Below are 22,257 nucleotides of genomic sequence, written 5' to 3' on the forward strand. Positions count from 1 at the left end.
TTTGTTTTATACCTCTTTATTTATATAAAGTTGCAATGTTTGATCCTCAATTGTGTTTCTTCGTCGTACCCCTAACTTTCAATGTTTGCACTTGTTACTTTTCACACATTTTTGTTTCACACCTTTTGGTTTTCACACTCTTTGTTTTTATATATATACAGATTTTTATGGACTTTAAAAAGAGTTTTTGTTCTTTGAGTATTATTAATGATCACACCCTTTGTTAATGATCTCAAAAGTTACAAAGTTTCGATCCAACAATAATGTTTCTTCGTTGCATCTCCAGTTTTCTATGTGGGCACGAGTTAGTTTTCACAACTTTTTGTTTTACACCTCTTTGTTTATCTAAAGTTGCACTGTTTTGATCCAGCAGTTGTGTTTCTTCGTCGTACCCCTAGCTTTCAATGTTTGCACTTGTTAGTTTTCACACATTTTTTTTCACACCTTTTTGTTTCAGACCTCTTTGTTTTCACGCATTTTTGTTTTCATATATACAGATTTTTATGGACTTTGAAAAGAGTTTTTGTTCTTTGAGTATTCTTTCACACCTTCAAGTTTTTAAATTTGTGAGTATTATTTTTTTAATTTATTAATCAACATGATTCACTCATCTTCGTTAAAATTTGGATTGTTTTATTTATTGATTGTTTCATCTAATTTTTTTTTGTGTCGTTTTCCATTTAGACATACATTGATCATCTCTTCCAAGTATTAATCTAGGTAATTGATTGTGATTTCTATTTTTTCATAGATTTATATATTTATATATTGCAACAAACTCACTTTTAGAGATCAATTTAAAAATAACGAATGAGATTGTTTTTATTATCTCCTCTAACTGTTTAGATTTGTTAATAATTTTAAAAGTTGCAATATTTTGTTCCAACAATTGTGTTTTTTTTTCGTGCTCCTAGCTTTCAATGTTCAAATTTGTTAGTTTTCGCATATTTTTGTTTCACAGCTCTTTATTTATATATATATATATTTATGGACCTTGAAAAGAGTTTTTGTTCTTTGAGTATTGTTTAACACCTCCAAATTTAAAATTTTTGACTATTATTTTCTTTCAATTTATTAATCAACATTGAGTCACTCATCTTTGTTAAAAAATTTTGATCGTTTTATTTATTGATTCATTCATCTACTTTTGTTTGGTGTCGTTTTCCATATAATCCTTATTGATTATCTCTTCCAAGTATTAATTTAGGTAATTAATTAAGATTTTTCATAGATTTATCTTTTTAGTCAATTTGGTTGGTTGCAGTTGCAGCTATGAACTTTTTCTCCATGATTCTTTTCTTATTTTATATAAATTTTGATAGAATAATGATTTAATTATTTTATGTGAATATCTTTCAAAATTGATTATCTGAGTATGATTCAGTAAATCTAGATTTATATATCATTAACATTATTATCTTATTGTCGCTGAATCGATTTTTTATTTTTATATATACAATAAATATTTTATTTAACTAATTTGGTTGATTCATCTTAGTCATTATTTATAACTTTTATATTATGCAGTTAAAGAATTACTATAAATTTTTCACTCGAAATGTGGAAAAGAACAATGTTAGTCATTTCAAGTTTTCACTTTCCCATGCGATAACGCACGTGCCGACATCCTAGTATAAGTACTGTCAAATAAGATTTTTGGGAACTCTAAACAAAATTCGAATTCTATTGAAAATTAAGTATAGATCCCTTGTAATGTATAGTAGTTTTGGTTTTACATTTGTTATTACTAATTTATAAATTGGTATAAAAAAAAAAGGCTGTATAAATAATAAAAGAAGTCGCACAATAATGATAAATGGGCCTGTAAGTGAAATTGATCTTTAGCCCAAGTATGGCTCTCTAACGTCTCTTTTTCCCCCTCTCTGTCTCTTTCTATCTCTCGTTCAATCAAGTGCTCTCATTCTCTTTGTCTTCAACGCGAAAGTCATCTTCTACCTCTAGAGTTCTAAAATTCCCTGTCGCAATATTCCATTTTCCTGCTTCTCAGTTTCTTCCCTAGGGTTTCAAAACCCTAAATTCTCCGGTAAGTCAGTGTTTTTGGTATCGGTTTCTCTGAAATTCTTGTTCTTGATTTCCTCAGATCTCTGTGTGGTTTCTTTTACAGTAGGGCGCGTTCTTGTTCTTCAGATTCTCAGTTCACGATCCTATTCCGTTTCTTTTTTAGGTATTATTCTTCTTTGTTGATCCGCAACCAAGGGTTTAATTACTAGATTGATTTAGATATGTACTTACCAGTTCTGAGTTTAAGCAAGAAAGCTTTGTGTTTGTAAAACCCTTTGGGGTGAGAAATTTAATTAGGGTTTAGTTGATTGATCGGATACGAACTGACCAGTTCTAAGTTTGAACAAGAAAGCTTTGTGTTTATAATCACTAATTGATTCTTCCTTGAACCACCTTTTATTTTTAGGGCAAAATGGAGAACGCAATGGCATATCTTGGAGAGACGGGAACAATCACAGATACAGATCTGGTGCGAGGATGCTTTAGCCCAGAGGGTTCTCCGGAATATCAATCTGCTTTTCCACTTTACCAACTCTGTATTGAGACCTTCCCAAACGTGTTAGGCATGAGACTCCTGCAGTTTTATCTCAACAATACCGATAGGGATCTCAGGAACAAAGCACTGCAACTTCTGTCCTTCTCCCTCTCAGATAAACCCTTCTCTGCATATGCCCTTGCTGATCTCAAGCCTCTACTTCTCTTATGCCTCAGAGAGCACTCAAATATAGAAAAGATTGAAGGAGAAGCGGATTTGAGTCTCCTAAGGAACATTGTCTACTCCGTGACAATATTACTGTACGAAAACGATCTGACATGGCCAGAGCTTTCATATTACCTTTGCGATCTAGCCAACAGCGAGCCATTGTTGGGTTTCTACATTTTCCTTGACATGTCAACATCTTTGAAATGGAACTTTCTGGTTCGCTTCTATAGAGAGTTTAAAGATGAAGCTAAGAACATAGTAGCAATGCCAGAACACCGTGGATCCGAAGAAATCGTTGCAGCCTTTGGCACTTTAGTCTACATTGGTATTCAACTAAGTCGTCATCCGAAATTAGACCAAGACTGCATACAGATTCTTGATGAAATTGGCGATGCAACAAGAAACCTCTTGGAAGATACAAGAGAGCTCTACAAATCTACCAACGAGATTGGTCGTCTTCTACAACGGAACATCAAGGTCTACAATATCTTGCCAGCTCAGAAAGAATTTGTATTCGACGTTGCGTACAAAATGATACGGGTGACTCTACCAGTAAAAAACCAAGAAGCAGTCCTGAATATGCTTGCGCTTACATTTCTGAGGTAAAGTGTTTTGTAATTACCTTAATATGAGTTCTTGACTCTGTTAGCATGTGAACCTTTGACTCAGTTCGTTTCCAACTTTAGCTACCCTTTGAAATAGCAATAAATCTGAAAAACTTGGGATGTTTGTTCTGTCTTTTTTCTTGGTTAAGTATTTGCAAATGTTTAGGAAGATTTAGTTTTGGTAAAGCTCTGCTATTTTCATTAGATGAACTATTCTCTGTTAGTGTTCATGTTTTGGCAATGCAGAAGTTATCATTAGAGATTATCCAACTCAGTGAGGTCTCTTATTGCTTCCACTTAAAAAAATTTTGCAGATGAAAAAAGAGTTGCAGAGAGTGGAAGTAGATATTGATGAGCGAGGATTTGAAGAGCTCTGAAATAAACCAGACTCAAAAATATTGGAGCTTTCTTGTTGTGAACTCTGAAAAAAGCACTGGTCTTTCTTTTTAATTACTTGGATTTGACTTTTCTTTGATCCAACATATGAGGATTGTGGATGTACAAAGTACAATAGGATCAGCTGTTTCAAAAAGATTGTATCCGTCCAATGTGTGAATTGCAAACCTGAGATTCAGTTAACTGGCAATTAAAGCGCAGGGTAGTCTTGATTTCTGTACTAGAGGGGGCGTTCAGTTTCAGGCGCTTAATGAGTCTTAGAGTATTCTGAAAATTGATTTGACTAAATTAGTGGTTTAAAAAACAAGCAATGAATAAGTTGCAGAGTTTACCTGGATAGCACTCAGCTTTCCTTAGGGAACTTGAGTCTGACGGTCAGAAAGCATGTCAAGGTTATAAGAGAGAGAGACATGCATGTGAAATTTCAGCTAGATGATTATGAACATCTAGTCGTAGATATTGTAATCTTTATTTGTGTTCCAATATCTACAAGAAAGTGTAAAGGCTACAGCTGAAGTTTCAAATACATTCAATGAGCAGATTAGAAAATATTGTAATCTTTGTTAACATTTTTGAATTACATTTTGGTTTATGCCCTTCAAGTTTTAATTATTTAATTTTTTTTACAACATTAACCCCTAAAACAATTCCATAAATAACATTGCAGAGAAACTCAAATACTAAACTTTCTTAAATTGACCAACTTTTGTTACATTTTGGTTTATGCCCTTTAAGTTTTAATTATTTTTTTTTTACAACATTAACCCCTAAAACAATTCCATAAATAACATTGCAGAGAAACTCAAATACTAAACTTTCTTAAATTGACCAACTTTTGTTACATTTTGGTTTATGCCCTTTAAGTTTTAATTATTTTTTTTTTACAACATTAACCCCTAAAACAATTCCATAAATAACATTGCAGAGAAACTCAAATACTAAACTTTCTTAAATTGACCAACATTTGTTACATTTATTGCCATAAAATCTTAACAACATCTATACATTCCGATTTTTCCAAAAACAACTCTATCCATTAAAGTTTTAACCCATTAAATCTCCAAAACTATTTTTATGGATGCTAGAATATCTCAAATTTAAATGATATACAACAGATTTTTCCAAAAACAACTCTATCCATTAAAGTTTTAACCCATTAAATCTCCAAAACTATTTTTATGGATGCTAGAATATCTCAAATTTAAATGATATACAACAGATTTTTCCAAAAACAACTCTATCCATTAAAGTTTTAACCCATTAAATCTCCAAAACTATTTTTATGGATGCTAGAATATCTCAAATTTAAATGATATACAACAGATTTTTCCAAAAACAACTCTATCCATTAAAGTTTTAACCCATTAAATCTCCAAAACTATTTTTATGGATGCTAGAATATCTCAAATTTAAATGATATACAACAGATTTTCCATAACAAAAGTTTACAATATCTATAATTATATTAACATTAATAAATTTCCTAAACCGAAAATCCAATTATAAAATGTCACATTAAATATGTTGAAACCCCCATATAATTTGGTTTCTTTTTTATTTTTTGAGAAATTACCAAAAAAATTAAAATTCTATTAATTATCATAAACTATATAAGTATGCTAATTTGGTAAAACAATTAACATAATTAAACTTGATAAAAAACTTATTTAGATTATTTTTTTTGCGCAAAAATTTATTTTGATTTTGGTGAGACAGGTTGGCATTAATCCTATATAGGGAGTTAAGTAGAATTGTTTTTTTTTTAAAACACTTATAGATGTGTACCAGGAGATAAATGTATTACTAGACTATACATATACCACACGGGTTAAAACTTTGAAAACAATACAAAAATCCTATACTTTGAATATTTCTATCAAATACGTGTAAAATTTTATATTTTTAAATTAATAAAACAATAATAAAATAACAAATAAATACAATATAATTTTAAATTTTTAAAATTAAAAATATTGTCCTGCAGTGTACCGCGGGTTAAATCCTAGTATATACTAATATGACACTTGTTTCCTGTGCTTATGCTGGAACTGCGAATGTCCTTAAAGGTAATCTATCTAATCATTTGTACTGGTGGTTGAATTTACATAACTCATTGGTTTGTAGTTAAGTTCTTGACTCCTTATTTATCCACAGTTTATTTTTGTTCTTGTTGTCCTCCTGACCGGTTCCATAATGTTTATTTCGGATCACCGGTTCACTTGATCATTCCGGTTATTGCGGGGGTTGCCCAAATTATAGCAATTCGATAAGTTGCGGTTTTTAAAATGGAACCGGAACCGGAACCGGAAACGGAAACAATCAAGGCCTATATATATACCTATCTATCTGATCGTGGCGTCAAATATTGGAGATTGACATACATTGCCTGCCGGCTGCCGCTACTCCATCGTTGTTGTTTCCGGAAGCCCTCACCGTACGTCTCAAGAAAGAGAATAATGCTGCAGTCGTGAGTTTAATTTCCTATGTATCTCTTTTTCTCTTTTCATCTTGATCGGAATTTTATAATTCTCTGAATTAGGATTAGGTTTGTGTTGTTACTTTTCGAACGATTTCAATTCTTCTAGCTTTCACACTAGACCAAACAGTCAATAATAGTGTCTCCTCCTTGTAATTAATTTTCACATATATGCAGTACAAAAGCTAGAAGAATTGATCGTCCATCGAAGAAGTGTATAACAGGACCGAGGTGGGATCTAGATATTCCCTCAGATCTCCTGCACGAGATACTGTCCCGTCTAGGGTTAAAAGCCAACATACAAGCTTCCGTTGTCTGCAAGGCATGGTGTGAAGCAGCTGTTTCTGTCAGGAAGTTACAGCCTCGTCCTTGGCTGCTTTATCCACTTGAACGCTTTGGTTATACATCACGTAGAGGAATAACGGACCGCAAAACTCCTACTGAAACCTACCTTCTTTATGATACAATGCGGGGTCAAATATATAAGCAAGATTTTCCAGATTTAGGTTGCCATGAGTTCCTTTGTTACAAGGATGGTTGGTTGCTTACCTCAAAACGAGATTTCCCCGTGTCGTTATTCTTTCTTGACCCTTTTACCCGGGAGCGCGTCTACTTACCATGGAAGGATTACCAATGCATAGCTTTCTCAGCCGCTCGTACATTAGCTAGTTGTTTGGTGGTCTCGATCTTGAGTGCAAATATCTGGTCAGGTTTTAAGATCAAGACTTGTCGCCCTGGTGAAACCAAATGGACCAGCCATCGCTACCCGACAAACAGACCCGGCCATCTCGAATGGTCTAAATGTGTATTTTCGAATGGTATGTTCTATTGTCTCAGTACCTGCGGCCACCTCGGGGTTTTTGACCCGACCAGAGCAGCCTGGAATATTCTTCCTGTGAAACCCTGTCCCGCCTTTCTTTCTCAGACAGGTTTGGCTCGTTTGAGGGAGACCCGATTGTTGGTGATGGAGCATGAAGGGGATGTATATGTTATCTCCACAAGCAAGAAAGCGTCCGTGTTTAAACTAGACCTTAAACGTAAGGTCTGGGAAGAGAAGAGAGAACTTGGTGGCTTGACAGTATTTGCCAGTCAACCTACCTCTCTTACACGAGCTGGTCTCTTGAGGGAGAGGAATAGAATATATCCATCGCATGAAGCACATAAGGGCGTGTACTACAACCTCGCTGATGACAAATATAGTAGCCATCGTCCCCCTGTAATGAACTATTTGTCTGACCGAATCGCTTGGGTGGATCCACCCCTCAACGAAGCTAATTTGTCACCTTATGATGGTATTAACTACTGAAAAACTTTGTTTTATGCTGTTTCAAGGTTTAATATTGAACTAGTTGCTAGTCGTTTTACATTGTAGCTCGGGCACTGATCTTTAAGAGTTTAAAATACAAGTGTTTCAATCTGGTTCTGATGACACCCTTATCTTCTTTACAATTTACTAAAGTATATGTTAGTTTATTGGCACTTTACAATTAATGATAGTTTTAACTGAAAATTACTCAGTTTGACACAAATTTGCCCAAAAATAACTAATGTAAATCCCAAATAATCGACAGAACTAGATTGACACAAATATTGTGTTAAAAGTCCAAAAAACCATTATCTTTTTGCTTTGGGAAGTTTCCTTAATTTTAATTTGAATTTAAATTATTTTCTAATATATTTTTAATAAAAGATTTATTTTTAATCTGTCAGCATGTGATTTTTTAAACAAATCTGTTATAACTTAAAAAAAAGAAACAATAAATCTGTCACTATAAGATTTTTAAAACAAATCTGTCATCATATGAATTTCAAAACAAATATGTCATAATTTAAAAAAATCTATAATAACGTAAATAAATCTGTAATCACTATTAAAGTCATTCTAGCAATTGTTATTTTCTTTAAAAATCTGTTACTAGACCGCAGATTTTTTTTTTAAAACAAAAAACTGTCATTACATAAACCAAAATTTGTCGTAACATGAAATAACAATAATTCGACTGTTGGTTAATCAATGATTTCTTTTTAAAATTAAAAATCTGCCACCATGCCACAATTTTTCGGTGAAATATAAAAATCTCTTGTTGTCAAAAATAAATCTGTTATCACTTGATGTCAATCTAGTAATTATTTTCTCGTCAACAAATTTGCCATGTGACGATAGACTAATAGTCTCAAAAACAAAACTGTACCGACTAATCAAAAAAAATCTGTCATGAATTATGAAAATGTGTGGTAACAACAACAATAAGTCTATAGTAGAACAAAAAACTATCACTAAAATTAAATTTGTCGTAACAAACTACAAAAAAGCTGTCAAAACAAAAATATATGTAGTGGAAAAATCTATCTTAAATAATAAAATCTGATATTTTATGAGTTATTTAGGTAATAAAACCCATAATTTGGGATCAATCTAGCTTTTTTCCCTAGTTTTAATGGAAAATAACATAAACTGTGTAGAAACTTGGAAGGACAAGTTAACCACCTAGGGAGAAACTACTGCGAATACCTTCTCCAAGATTGGTTAATTGATAAGTTATAAGATGAAAAAAAGGTTGAAGCTCCCGCGCGTGACCGCACGCGCGTCTCCCTTCTCTCTCCTCTTCTACGACACAAGGTTTTCATTGGCCGCCGGGGAGGGCTCCCCCTTTGTCTGCTTATCGTCTTTTTCTTATCTTTCCGTTGAGTTAAGGTCGGATCTGAGTTCTCCTCTTCTTCTGGGACTCTGGTTGGTGGTTGGCCGGAGGTTCAAGATCGTGCTGTGGCAAAGACAACCTCGACTTGTGGTGGGGTTGCTCTGACTTTGTTTCTCGAGGCTGGATTCTTCGTCGGAGGTATTCGTTGGTGTTGGAGTGGCGTTTACTCTGTGTGGCGGTTTGATTCCGGTGGCCTCGGGTTCAGATCTGGTCCCCTTCGAAGTAGTGGTGAGTTCTCTGTCCTCCTCGTCTCTTCGGTTAGGTTTGTGGTTTGAGCTTAAGTGGAAGGTGGTGGGACAATCGAGGAGGAGACTAGTCGAGCTATCCTCTCCGGCGGTACTGAGGCGGGGCGGAGCCGTGGCCGAAACGGGTGTAGTCCGGCTGGGATCGAGGTCGGTGCCGAGCCAAGTCCCTCTTGGAAGTGGGCAATAGAGGGAGTTAATTGGGAGTAGGCGACTAGCGAGCTGCCGTGCATCTTAATCGGTTTGGCTTCCGCGGCGGAAGTCGCCTCATGTTTCGGAGGGTTGTGCCGCGTGTGTAAGGAGGGGAGTTTGTCGTGTTCATGTTCCACGGCGCTCTAGACTTCGGGCGGTGCTGTTGGGAGATTTGTTCTCCTTGCCGTTGTCTCCCTCCTTCACCGGATTGAGGATAGCTTAGACGCCGGTGATTGGAAGTTCCCGATGACGGGATGAAACCTGGCGGAGTTTGAAGAATTCTCCTTCTAGGGGGTTTCATCTTTAGTCGTGTAGGTTGTACCAGTTAACCGGGTTTGGCTGATTCCGAAATTGTATTCCACCCCTTTATTCCCGGTTCGGGTTGATGAAAAAAAAAAAGTTTTAAGATAATGAAGTGGATTTAATTCGTTAAGAGTTAAACTTAATACACTGTATGGTCTTCGCATAGGCGCATATACAGTATATAGCGTCTCCTTTTATACGTTAAGGGTCATTTACCTTTTTACCCCTTAACTGAAAAAGTGAGTCACATGTATAAAACAAACGAAACGAGTGAAGAAAAAAAAAAAAAGATTTGTGTTTCCTTCGTCTTCTTGCTCTATTTTTGATCTGAAAGTATTAAGTCGCATTCAATCTTGTCTCGCCAACGATGGAGAATGATCTCGTTGGTCAATTTTGTAAGGAAACCGGAGCAAATAGGATCACCGCACTCATGTACCTACGGAAGCAATTTAGATGAAGCTAAAGATGCTTTCTTCTCGGGAATCACAACAAAGATTGTGCGTACAGATCCACCGCATCGGGCACGCTTGGTGAGCCAACTTGATCTGCTCGTTCATTCATTTCAAACGATGGCGGCTGGTGAAGTAAGTAAAGAAGAGGCGACGGCTTATCTTGATTGAATGTAGTTGGGATTTGAAGAGAGCAGTAGCGAATTTCAAGAAATATCACGGTGGTCTCAAGCCAAAACCGCTACATCTCTGTCACAGTCCGAAGCACTCGTATGTTGGGACCTTAGCGGAGGAGGAAAGACTCGGAGATTCTCTTCCTTCACAATCCCAGTCTTCTTCTTCGGATTACGGAGGAGGAGGAGAAGATTCCTTGTACGAAGACCAAAGGAGCTCTTCCATGTAAAAATTAATTTCTGATCCTTGTCCATTATTATATTGGAAGATGCGTTAATGTGCTTGTTTTTTTAGGTTTTTCTCCGCTGACTATTTTGTTTTCTCTCGTCATTTGCACAACAGTGGTGACAACGCTGAGCTACTGGCCAATGCGAGGTTTACAGAAAAAGATGCCCTTGATGACATGATCCCTTTACCTATTCCTCAAATGTCTTCTCAAGAAAAGGTAGTATTAATCTTCTTTTCTCTTTATGCTCTCAGTTTATTGCATTCTGGTGCATTAGTTAAGTTTTTGACTTCCATATATACCATTTTGAATCAGTTGCCTAGTCTTGGTAGTCTTGATCAATGCTATTGGAATGTGGACCATCCCAAGAAGAAGTCGAAATTGCTGACGAGTATGCAGTCAGATGATGAGAAAACACCCACGGCTTCTCTTCCACTGATGGGATTACCTGTAGCTACTCCTCAAATTCAAATGACACCGACGTCTCAAGAGAAGGTAGTAAATCTTCTCTTTTCTCTCTGCACTATGAACTTCTCTGTTTAACTGTTTTCTCCAGTTTTGTTTGCTTAAAGGCTAAGCTCGTGATCACAACCTGACATATTGAGGATATTAGTTGCATAAGGAGTCAGTAAACAACCTATTATTCTCTTTTATGGTCTTTCTTTGTGTATATTGATGGAGTCTGATTCACTTGCTTGCTTTCTCAGTTTTATATTCTGGGCATTAATAAGTATTTTTGACTTCATACTATCTCAGGAAAAATTGGAGGGTAAGGCTGTTGTTGATCAAGGTACAACTATAGAGACATCCCTTGCTTCTCTGGTCTGCAAAGACAGGATTGTGGACCCTAAAGCTGCACACAAAGAGTAAAGATTGGTTCATAAAAACTGCTAGTGAGTACATCTTAGCAAACTGCTAGTGAGTACATATTAAAGATCGGTTCAAGAATTTGTTTCTATCCTTTTTGATATTAGCAAATTTGTTCTTCCTTTCGTTACACTCAACTGTAATTCATTCCCATTTCATTTCATACAAGTAGCAAATACCTTATATTGATTAAGACACAATCAGGTTAAGAAAAAAAAAAACTAAAAATTTAAGTGAATAATAATCAAAAGCTTCCGTTTTCGTATACCTAAAAACTGTTTTGCTTTAGCAATCGTCCACCTTATAATATAAACTTATTTCTCTACTCAACATTGCTTGGGTTGATCCACCTCACAACCAAGTTGATTTGTCATTTTTGTGATCGTTTTTGTCTTGTGAAAAAACTTTATTTATGCTCTTTACAGGTTTCGTTTGAATCAGTTGCAAGTCTTTTTTACATTGTAGCTTGGATATGATTTTGGGATCAAGATTTCTAATTTAATAATCCAATTAATGCCTATCCCCTCTTTAATATTTGGGAAGGACATGACTTATTTTTGGTAGACCATATAATAGTTATATGGGTCACTAGTTTGTTATAGAATTGACATATTAATAATTTAAGTATAACATTTGATAATCTATCGATATCTACGGGTCTACTTTGATTACTATTAGATCCTATATCGCTTATTTATTCAATTAGGCCCTGTTCTTCTAACAGTCACGCGATTCAAATCAGCGACTGAGGGCTAGACTGGTTCAAACGCTGCGGTTGCGGTTGCGGGAGATTGCGGAAGCGGGCGATTGCGGTTTCAAGCGTTATTAAGCGTTTTGAACGACTGGTTTAGCGGTTTAAAATTGGTGCGTTTGCGGGAGGTTTACGACTGGTTGACTAGCGGGTGTAATAGCGGTTGGAACATAATAAATGTGATATCTAATATATAAATGTTTAAAAACACCAAAATTTTTATTAAACTTGATTTATAATTAAAATTTATTAAAATAATAATTATTCCAAAAAAAAAATCATAGTGAAATACTTATTCCTTTATGCATTTGGATTTTCACCAAAAATTTAATCAAGTAATTTGATAAATGACAAAACATATGCTTAGATCGTAGATCTTTTCTCTTTTCTCTTAGATCGTGGGTCAGTAGTTGCATCGGTAGGAATGGTCAAGTGATAGTTGAGAAGGGTCACTGGTGATTGTTTTAATATTTTTCATAAATAATCTTATTTTCTTAAATTTTTGATGAAATATTATATTTATTTAGACTTTTTTGAACTTATGTGCGATGTGCCATTAAATTTACATCAAGTTTTCCGGGTTATTGTTAATTGGAATATTATTTTCTTTAATTGTTTATTTTATAATCTCTGTAGTCGTATCCGTACTTCATTTTCTCTCATCATCCCATCATTAATGAGTAAAATGGTTAGATAGAAAATATAACAAAAAAAAATTTCATTATCATTGATTTCTTTTAAGTTTTTTTANAAAAAAAAAAAAAAAAAAAATTCCAACCGCAATCGCTCGCAACCGCAAACGCTTGCGGGAAGCAGCTTTTGGAATTCAGTGGTTTGGAGCGGTTGGAAGCGATTATGAGCGATTGGAAGCGATTTGTGTGATTGGTTCCAATCGTTAGCAACCGCTACCACCCGCAAACGCAGCGTTTGCGGGAGGTAGCGGGAGAACCAGTCAACACATGAGTTTTTTTTTCTTTTACATGTCAGTTTTGTAATTTTGAGTATTCAAAGGGGTATAATTACAAATTTAGCAAAATCCCCAACAATAATTTCTATGTTTGCGGTGAAGATGAAGATACAGTTTTACAGATCTGATCATGTCAATTTGATTTTCACAATCCAGCGACTGTCGCTACTTTTAAATTAAGCTTGAGTTGTGTTGCTGGTTTTTTTAGCGACTCTGAAATCTGTAAATTGAAGTCGCAGCGATCAAAAATTTAAGAGAGATGAAGAAAAGATGAAGAAAAGTAAAGGTAAATTTTTAATCTCAGCAGCTGTCGCTGCAATTCTCTCCCGAACAATGCCTTATTCATTATTAATGATTAATTATTAATAATAGCAATAGCAATGAATCCATTTTAAGCCTAATGGGGAATAATAATAGTATTTGAAGGAATAAAAGATGATATACACAAATGAAACAAAATATTTTAACTCGAGAAATCTTCCGAGTTCGGTAACCCTAAACATAAAAACTGTGATTTTTGTTAAACTAAACAATATTTCGACCTTACCTACCAATATATACCCTACTTCTATGTACTGTTTAAAGAAATTTAACAAATTTAAATATCTCCTAATTTAAATTGAATTAACTCTGGAGATCCTTTCGACGGCCAAAAATATTTAAAATCAAAAATACCGCTTATACATAGTCTACACAATTTTTTACACGCAAACATATATATTTTTCTTCTTTATAAATTATGTATATGTTTGATAATTGGACTTCACAATTTCTGTTAATTTACTTAAGGGAAAAATCAAAATTATAAGAAATCTGCAGAAACTTTAAACCTTTTTACGCCATTATGATTTAAACCAGTTCTTTGAAGCAGCTCTAGTAGACTAGTACGGGTCATTTCATAACGCTTCTGCGTGTTCGATCATTATAAGACCTTAATTTGGGTGAAGCAAAAGACGCATGCATTGATAAACGGAATACATCATTCATTTAGTAGCATCTGTCACGGAATTGTTTCTTTCTCTTGCTCTCTGACTCTCTGTAACGTCAAGAAGTGGGTAAACATATAAATAAAGTTCTATTATGCAAAATGCGATTTCTTCTACTTTTCTTTTTAATGGATTTTAGAGTTAGACCTTGACCGGATTTCATCACAGATTACCTGGCCAGACCGGCTAATCCGGACCCGGTTGAATAAATTGGTAAAATATTTCATATCTTGGGTTCTTTTTTTTTTTTTTAATCTCCATTAATTATAAATCAGAGCTGGTAACTAAAAAAAAGATATAGAAAGGCATAGATTGCTTAGTATATCTCCATTTGCCCTTGTCTTTTACCTGTAAATTAAATGGAATTATATGTATTCCATATCCTGTAAATGGGATTATATTCCATAACCTCTAAATGGAATATATAAATGCTTATAACTAAAAATATTAAAAAAAGATATGCAAAAGCTTAGATTGCTAGTATTCCTCCCTTTGTCTTTTCACCTGTAAATGGAATTATATTCCATTACCTCTAAATGGAATATATAGAAATAGAATGTAATAACAATACAGTTGTACTTCAAAATTGACTATGTACTAAGAAAAAAGAGAAAACAAAAAAAAGAAGAGAAACTGACTACTCTTCATTTCTTTATAAATTCAATATTATTTTTCAAAATTTGTAAACTTTTTTTAAAAAATGTAAAATGGTCCGGCAAAACTGCATACAAAAAACGGTGTCAAATCAAAGTTTTCTCAAGTATAATTTTATAATTTTGTAACATAAGTATGAACTTACAGGTTAGTCAGTCAAAAAAAAAAATTTGGGATACAACTGCGAATGATGAGTTTTATTTGTTTACTTTTTAGGTTGTAATATTATTTAGGGTATAGAGATTGTAAACCAAGAGATAGTGTCTTTTATTTGTTTATAGAAGGATATATTAAGCTTGCCTAACTTTAACGGAGCATTTGGAGTGTTCCCACAACTCGTAATCCACTAATTATTGATCAACTACATATATAATCCACTAATTATTGATCAGCAACATATATATTAAATTATTTTATTTTAATCATTGTGGAAAATAATTGATAAGGAGATAGACAAAATGTAAATGGGTTAAGCATCGTTTGGCTGATTATTTGGTATGGTGTAGTAGTATATTGCATTAATGTCGTGTCGTTACTAGTTCTTCCACTAGTAATAGTCCTCGGGATGTTCCTCATTTTTGTGCTTCTTCTTTCATCTGATTCATGAAAAGCGAACCAAATTCTTTTCTTTCTTATGTCAATTTGCAACACAATGTGACGAGGTTCACTATCACACATAAGTATGCTTTGAATTATCTATTTTGTAATATTACATATTTTGTGAATTCTTGGACTACATAATTATACTTCTACTTCTTCTTTTTGTGCAACAATATACTTCTAGTACTCTATTCTAGATTTCTAACCGGAAAATGATGGTTTTCTTTTTCCTTGTCACCAATAATAATATCTTTTAATAAACGTCTAGTAGACCAAAATTCAAACTAATCCCGAAACATACGGGAAATCACCTTTAAAAAAAAAATTTGGCCATCAAAACACATGTAATGGCCAAAAACACAAATCGCAGTAATGTGGTTCGGAACTTCAATTCGGATAATAGTCTCTCAACATTTGGAAGGAACCCTTGATCGCACATAAATATATTTATTTGGTATAAAATAAACAAATTTGCTTAATTTTACGTTCTGATGTATACATTTCTTGTAATTCTAAATGATCTCACGAATTTGTTTTATCAGTTTTCCCTCTTAAATAATATGATTAGAGTATATAGTATAATATAAAAAGACCTATTGAAAACTATATAGACATACACATAACGATCCCTTAGAATCTGAGTAGAATATGCCATATAGCTATACACTTTTATGCTCATTTTTCCAGGATATATCATATATAAACATATAACAAATTCACACGCACTATATCACCAGATACAAGAAAAAAACACATGAAAAAAGGAGCTTTGGTTACGCATATTCCTCTAACATTATATCTTAATCAAGAAAAAAGTTTGTAGATAATAAAACTAAGTTAGAAGATTACACATTTATACTACACGTAATCACAAGTGCTAGCAATATCACCCAAGGAAACTTTATTAACACAAATAACTAATATTCACGTAAGGAAGATTCATGAACGATATGTTGTTGTCTAGGTGGAGTAATAAGTCCATAATATATACTTGTTAGATATCTTTTGTGTTTGTCTAAATGTTCGTATACAAACAAATATATGATTCTATCATGGAAAACGACCTTTGGAACCAAATTTGTATTCATCTCTATAGCTTGCCAAAAATTGCATAGATATGTAGGTCATATAGAGAGCTTCTATACCTAGGTTTTAAGGGAAAATAAAATTTCACATTCTAGAGAAAAGGAAAAAAACTAATTTATAAGAAAGGTAAAATAGATATAGCTGGTACATCATATATACGGAAATATACCAAGATATCATCGACGTATCAATATAGACCCCTCACCTCACGTAATGTCGTAATCCTACTATTTGTCCCACTTTCTTCATGGGCTCTCGAGATGATCGCACCTCTTTATTAAAGTAATATTTTACAATGCAATTATGCAACACCTTTTTTGCTTATATTTTTTTTACAATCTAAAATTCTAAATTGAAAACTTAAGTTGTTGCAGAGTCCATTAAATATGCAAACCGAACATAATTGACCGCTAAATTATAGTTTACGTAGTTACGTTTTCTATCTCTCATCTTAGAATTATATCATTCCATTTTTATCAGAGTTATTATAATTTTTTTATTTACCATATGGGGACTCAAATGAAAAATAATTGATCAAATTTTTGACTTTCATGATTGGCTTAAACTTCTCCACACTATTGTTAACTTTTGAAAAGAGAGATCCAGTATACATTAATCGTGGAACCGTATATTTATATTGTAAAAAGTGTACATGTAAGTATGCCATACGTAATCGTAACACCCAACTACTAATTACAGATGAATACGTTCTCTTACAAAAGGTTTCTTGCAAATTTTAAACTCAGCTAGAGTTTATTTATATATATATATATATTATTCGGCCAAAAACCTGCAAAGCGAAACGAACTTTAATTTGAAATCACGATCATAACAATTTCTGACAAGTATCAAACCCCATCTGTGTGTTTACAATCCACATGCATTGGTTACACATCATATTACTCAATTTGTAATTTTAGCTATGTGTTGTCCTCATGCATCATAATTTTTGTTCTCTTTCTTTACTCATGCATCATGCATTCTAACCGTAAGTTTTGTCGTTTTTTAATTTTTAATTTTTTTTCAATATTTTTAAATTAGTGGGAACTAAAGAGTTACGTTTGTTGCAAAAAGAAAATGAGTTACATAGACAAAAAGATGAAAAAAAAGAAGAAGATGAAAGTAAAGTACGGAAAATAAAAGAAAAAAGAAGGCAAACGAGAGAGTTTGCTAAAAAAATGTAAAGTTTCTTTGTTGAACATAATTGAATTCAAAGTTATAAATGAACATGAGATTTAATAAACGTGTACCACAAACGCAACAAATAATATGCCTAGACACAGAATATAAGAAAAATTTAATTGTTTTTCTTTTTTTGGAAAAAGGTTTTGAAAATTTTAAATGTTTTTTTTTGGAACAAGGTTTTGAGAAATTTTATTGTTTATATATATACGAAAATTTTAATGACTAGTTATGCACCATCACTTTTGAATAGAAATTTTATTCGAGAGTGATAAATTGGATACAAAACCACTCCCCGACCATGAGTATATATATATGGCATATAATCAAGCAAACAAACATAAAATTCAAACAAAACAAAAAAAAATATTTCCACCTGAAACAACATAAACAAAACAAAAATAATGGAGCCTTCAAAACAAGAAGCTCCAAAGCTCATGGAGACATCACCAAACATATCAAATGATTCATCAGCATCCGAGAAAGGAGAAGCTACAAATCAACCAAACAGTAGGTACGCACTCACAGTTGACGAGGTGATCGAGCAACACATTGGCGCACTTGGCTTTGCTCAGATCGTGCATGTTCTCTTGGTCTCTATCGCTTGGGTCTTCGATGCTCAGACAACTCTTGTTTCCATTTTCTCCGACGCTCAGCCCGCTGCGAGGATTCTTGCTACCGGCGCCATCGTGGAGGGAGCCGCGTTGTGTGGATTGTCCAGAGGAGAATGGGAATGGAACGGATCAACGAGTGACACTATTGTCTCTGAGTGGAATCTCATATGTCAACATAAGTTTCTTGTGGCTGTTCCCTCCACTCTATTCTTCATCGGATCTCTTTTCGGTAAGGATCCTAATTAGTAATAACATTGTATATTTATTAGTTTTAAAGTTTGGTATTTACGGTGTGGACAGTGTAACCATCTTTCCTGGTTTGGTAAGAGTTATTTACATTATCCTTTTCTTTTCTTTTTTTTTTAACAGGTTCTGGTGTTTATGGATATCTTGCTGACTCATGGTTTGGTCGAAAAAAGACACTATTACTCTCTTGTGTGTTAACATTTGTCACGGCCTTTGCCATCTCCTTTTCACCGAACGTTTGGGTTTACGCGTTCTTGCGTTTCGCCAACGGGTTTTTCAGATCTGGAATCGGGTCTTGTTGTATCGTACTGGCGACCGAGATCGTCGGTAAAAAATGGCGAGGTCAAGTAGGGCAATACGGTTTCTTCTTCTTCACGTTAGGTTTTCTATCTCTGCCACTAATGGCTTATTTGGAGAGGAAATCATGGAGGAATCTTTACAGAATCATATCCTTTCTTCCACTTGGATACGCGGTTTGTCTCTTGCCCTTTGCTTATGAGTCTCCTCGGTGGCTTCTTGTCAAGGGACGTAACAAAGAAGCCATGGTGATCTTGAAGAAACTCGCGAGGCGTAACGGGAAACAACTTCCCGCGGATCTAAGCCTAGTCGATCCAATTCCTGAGAGAAATGATCAAACTTCTTCATCAGAGAAGTTTTGGAAAACGAAATGGGCAGTGAAGAGAATCATATTGGTTATGATGGCTGGATTTGGCAGTGGTTTTGTTTATTACGGAATCCAACTAAATGCTGAGAATCTCAACTTCAATCTTTATCTAACTGTTGCTGTTAACGCTCTGATGGAGTTTCCAGCGGTTTTCATCGGAAGTTTCCTCCTCGGGGTCATGAACCGCCGTCCACTATTCTCGAACTCATCATACCTCGCTGGAGTCGCGTGCCTGCTCTGCGCGGTTCTCTCGCTTCACCGTGTGATCCGTGCGGTTTCTATTGCGAAATGGTTACAACTTGCAGTTGAGGCGGTCGGGTTCATGGCATCATCGACAGCGTACGACGTCATGTATGTCTACAGCGTAGAGCTGTTCCCGACAAACGTGAGGAACACTGCAGTATCGCTTTTGCGTCAGGCGTTTATGCTAGGAGCGTCTGCCGCACCGCTGCTAGTTGCGTTGGGAAGGGAAAGCGCTATGATGTCGTTTATCGTCTTTGGTGTTGCGTCTGTGCTGAGCGGTGTAGTGAGCATCTGGCTGAGAGAAACACGAAATGCTCCGCTTTACGAAACGCTAGCGCAGCAGGGGAACGCAGAAGAGATCGAAAACAAAACTGTCCTGATTACCTGATTGCATTGACAAGTGTTGTTGTTTCTATGGAATTTTTACATTCAATAATTGGGAATATGCATAATCTTTCAAATTTCCATTTAAATGTACGTTCCTGTTGATTTGTTCACCTCAAGAAATCGTTAATCAAAAACCAAGATTTGTGTTGCAAAAAGTGTTTGAAGAGACAGAACCTAGTAGTAAGTAACTCATTTGAACAGGTGGTAAACAAAAAGCGATCTGACCTTAATAAAAGGAAAATTGCTGTTCGGACCAAAAAGCATCAAGTGATAATAAAGCCGAGTCTGTCTGTTGGGAAGCATTTGAGAAAACAAGAATCTGACAGTGCTCAAAAAAGGTAGAGCGACAAACATTTTATGATGGGTTTTGCAGGTGAGCTCTTCTTCTTCTTCTTCCTCCTCTAAGAAGCAGCAGCTTTAGGTGCCTCTTCAGCAGCAGGAGTCTCGAAAGTCTCTCCCACTACAAGATCTGGGACATCATCATCATCCTCTTCTTGGATAGTTGCTGGGACATCACCTGCACCTGGAGCCTGTTTCTGGAATTGCTCTGCTAGCTTCTTCAGGTTGTCCAAGTTATCCGGTCCTGAGATTATCAAAGCAAACTGTCAACTTCAGAGATCATTGGTTTGGAAAACGATTTTAAAGAGAAATGTGCATACCAAGTTGGCTGATAATCTGAGGAAGAATATCTTGCAACTCTGCAGGAAAATTCAAATTCAGAGATTAGATCATGCATAAACCGAAAAGAGTATTGGATCATTGAAGTAGATACAAGACTTACTTTTAGTCTGTGGTGTACCGCTCACAACCCATGTGTTAGCAGCAATGGAAGCTTGAACTGTAATAGAAACAGAGAGATAATGATCATTAATAAATTGAAGGTTTTACCAAGTCCAGAGATATATAAAGCTAAAAAAAAGTTTTGGATTTTTTACCTTTAGGGTTAATGAACTGAATCACTACATCATCCTTAAAGATGTTAACTTCTTCAATGGCGGGAATTGAATTCACTCCAACTCTCTTAAGAGTGCTCTGGAGCCTCTTGTCATCGGTTGTGGTGGTCTTGTGAACAGCCTTCTTCTTTCTGAAATGAGAGAATCAAAATATGTTAAAGAGAAGAACATCAAACATACATATGGCAACCAAAAAAAAACAATTTCACAAAGAAAAGACTTGTTAGTAGACATACCTTCTTACTGTGCCCTTTCCGCCAGTGCGGACAGTGTTAGCCATCTTCATCAACTTTTCCCTATTCATCTGTGTACCCAAAACACATAAAGCTAAATCCATTTAGCCCAAAATGTTATCTAAGACGTTTGCATTACTACACTCAATAACTAATACTTCCATCAGATTAAAAAAAAAACAATCAGTTTTAGGATTGAATACACTAAGATTAGAACACAGTGAACTAAAGAAGAACAAAGCTCGTGTTTTTACAATGAGCTTAACCTAAAGTTTCAATTTTTTTTTCAATCGATTTAAGTATCCAATACAGAAACTACTACTAACTTACTAAACAGTTGATGAAAACTATCTAATCAATAACAAAACACAGAATATCTAATCAATGAAGAGCTATATATGAATCAAGAAGACAAAAAAGAAATTGATCTTGAACCTTCGGCTAAATCAGATGGAACCAATCGAAGATAACTTCGAAACGAAAAAGTAATAAAGATTTATTGAAGTGAGTTTACCTTGATAACTGGATTTCTAGGGTTCTTCCTTGGTCGAAAGGGTATAAAGAAGAAGATAAGGGAAGAGAGTGAGAACGAGAGAGAAGAGAGAAAGATCCAAGCGGCGCTGGAGGGTTTTGCTTTGCCCTTTAAGTAAAAATGCTGTGTGTTGTGTTGTGTAGTGTGTGCAGCCAATCTTAACTTTAACACACTATACTATTATTTAATAATCGTCATCCAAAGGCCCGGAGATCTATTTTCTGGACCATGGGCCTCAATTTCTGGCCCATTTCAGATTCCAAATATATAATTTTTTTTCCTTTGTCGTTAAATGCGATAGTTATTGGAACTTGCAATACTTTAAGCAGTGTTTACAACTAGTCACACTACACACATACAGAGAGGTTTCTGCAAAATTCAAGCTGCAAAACTTAACAATAAAGTTTCATTCTTATAAACTCTTGTAGCTCATCAATAAGAAGATCAATCCCAATCTCTAAACAAAATCGAGGGATTTTCATTTTTCCATACAAAGGCTTTATCAGGTAACAAACAAAAAACAACTCTAGTTCCTTTACTTCTCCAGCTGAGAAATCATGATACTTGTTACCGAATTCAATGGAGACATTTCTCTAATCTTCCATCAAGCTTGGACCTCGAGGAAGAGCTTAAGTTTCTGCAGCAACATGTCGTTTGTTCCAAAAGGTGGTTTCTTGCTTCCGATCCAATCTCTACCAAGAAGTCCGGCTTTGTCGCTGTTAATCATTTCGTGGCGGAATGTAGACAGAATCTGGTATATCGATATCTTCAAAACATCCGTGGCTGCATACGCGTAGGAGTACAT

The 22,257-nt window shown here is 34.8% G+C and overlaps 4 protein-coding genes and 1 long non-coding RNA gene across 6 annotated transcripts; 4 read left to right on the forward strand and 1 right to left on the reverse strand.

Annotated features, from left to right (window-relative positions):
* On the forward strand, nucleotides 1,931-3,944 carry LOC104751176. Of its 2 annotated transcripts, XM_010473077.2 has the most exons (4): nucleotides 1,931-2,044; nucleotides 2,126-2,185; nucleotides 2,429-3,327; nucleotides 3,645-3,944. In XM_010473077.2, exons 3-4 carry the CDS (start codon nucleotides 2,435-2,437, stop codon nucleotides 3,646-3,648), a joined length of 897 nt encoding a protein of 298 aa, XP_010471379.1. In that variant the 5' UTR covers nucleotides 1,931-2,044; nucleotides 2,126-2,185; nucleotides 2,429-2,434; the 3' UTR covers nucleotides 3,649-3,944. The 2 variants fall into 2 exon arrangements, with proteins under 2 accessions (XP_010471379.1, XP_010471380.1); XM_010473078.2 differs by lacking the exon at nucleotides 2,126-2,185.
* On the forward strand, nucleotides 6,669-7,508 carry LOC104753812 (F-box/kelch-repeat protein At3g18720-like). The gene has a single exon (XM_010476007.1). It carries the CDS (start codon nucleotides 6,669-6,671, stop codon nucleotides 7,506-7,508), a length of 840 nt encoding a protein of 279 aa, XP_010474309.1.
* On the forward strand, nucleotides 8,511-11,537 carry LOC104751177. The gene is made up of 4 exons (XR_761749.2): nucleotides 8,511-10,486; nucleotides 10,604-10,706; nucleotides 10,803-10,982; nucleotides 11,244-11,537. It is a non-coding gene; the product is annotated as an uncharacterized LOC104751177 (long non-coding RNA).
* Nucleotides 17,909-19,814, forward strand: LOC104751178 (organic cation/carnitine transporter 1). The gene is made up of 2 exons (XM_010473079.2): nucleotides 17,909-18,423; nucleotides 18,564-19,814. The coding sequence occupies exons 1-2, from the start codon at nucleotides 17,985-17,987 to the stop codon at nucleotides 19,733-19,735; spliced, it is 1,611 nt and encodes a 536-aa protein (XP_010471381.1). The 5' UTR covers nucleotides 17,909-17,984; the 3' UTR covers nucleotides 19,736-19,814.
* Nucleotides 19,937-21,599, reverse strand: LOC104751179 (nascent polypeptide-associated complex subunit beta). The gene is made up of 6 exons (XM_010473080.2): nucleotides 21,435-21,599; nucleotides 20,924-20,991; nucleotides 20,670-20,818; nucleotides 20,516-20,572; nucleotides 20,394-20,432; nucleotides 19,937-20,317 (listed from the first exon to the last, which is right to left on the reverse strand). Exons 2-6 carry the CDS (start codon nucleotides 20,989-20,991, stop codon nucleotides 20,136-20,138), a joined length of 495 nt encoding a protein of 164 aa, XP_010471382.1. The 5' UTR covers nucleotides 21,435-21,599; the 3' UTR covers nucleotides 19,937-20,135.

The sequence above is a fragment of the Camelina sativa genome, chromosome 16 (genome assembly GCF_000633955.1).
Source record: "Camelina sativa cultivar DH55 chromosome 16, Cs, whole genome shotgun sequence".
Lineage (NCBI taxonomy): Eukaryota > Viridiplantae > Streptophyta > Magnoliopsida > Brassicales > Brassicaceae > Camelina > Camelina sativa.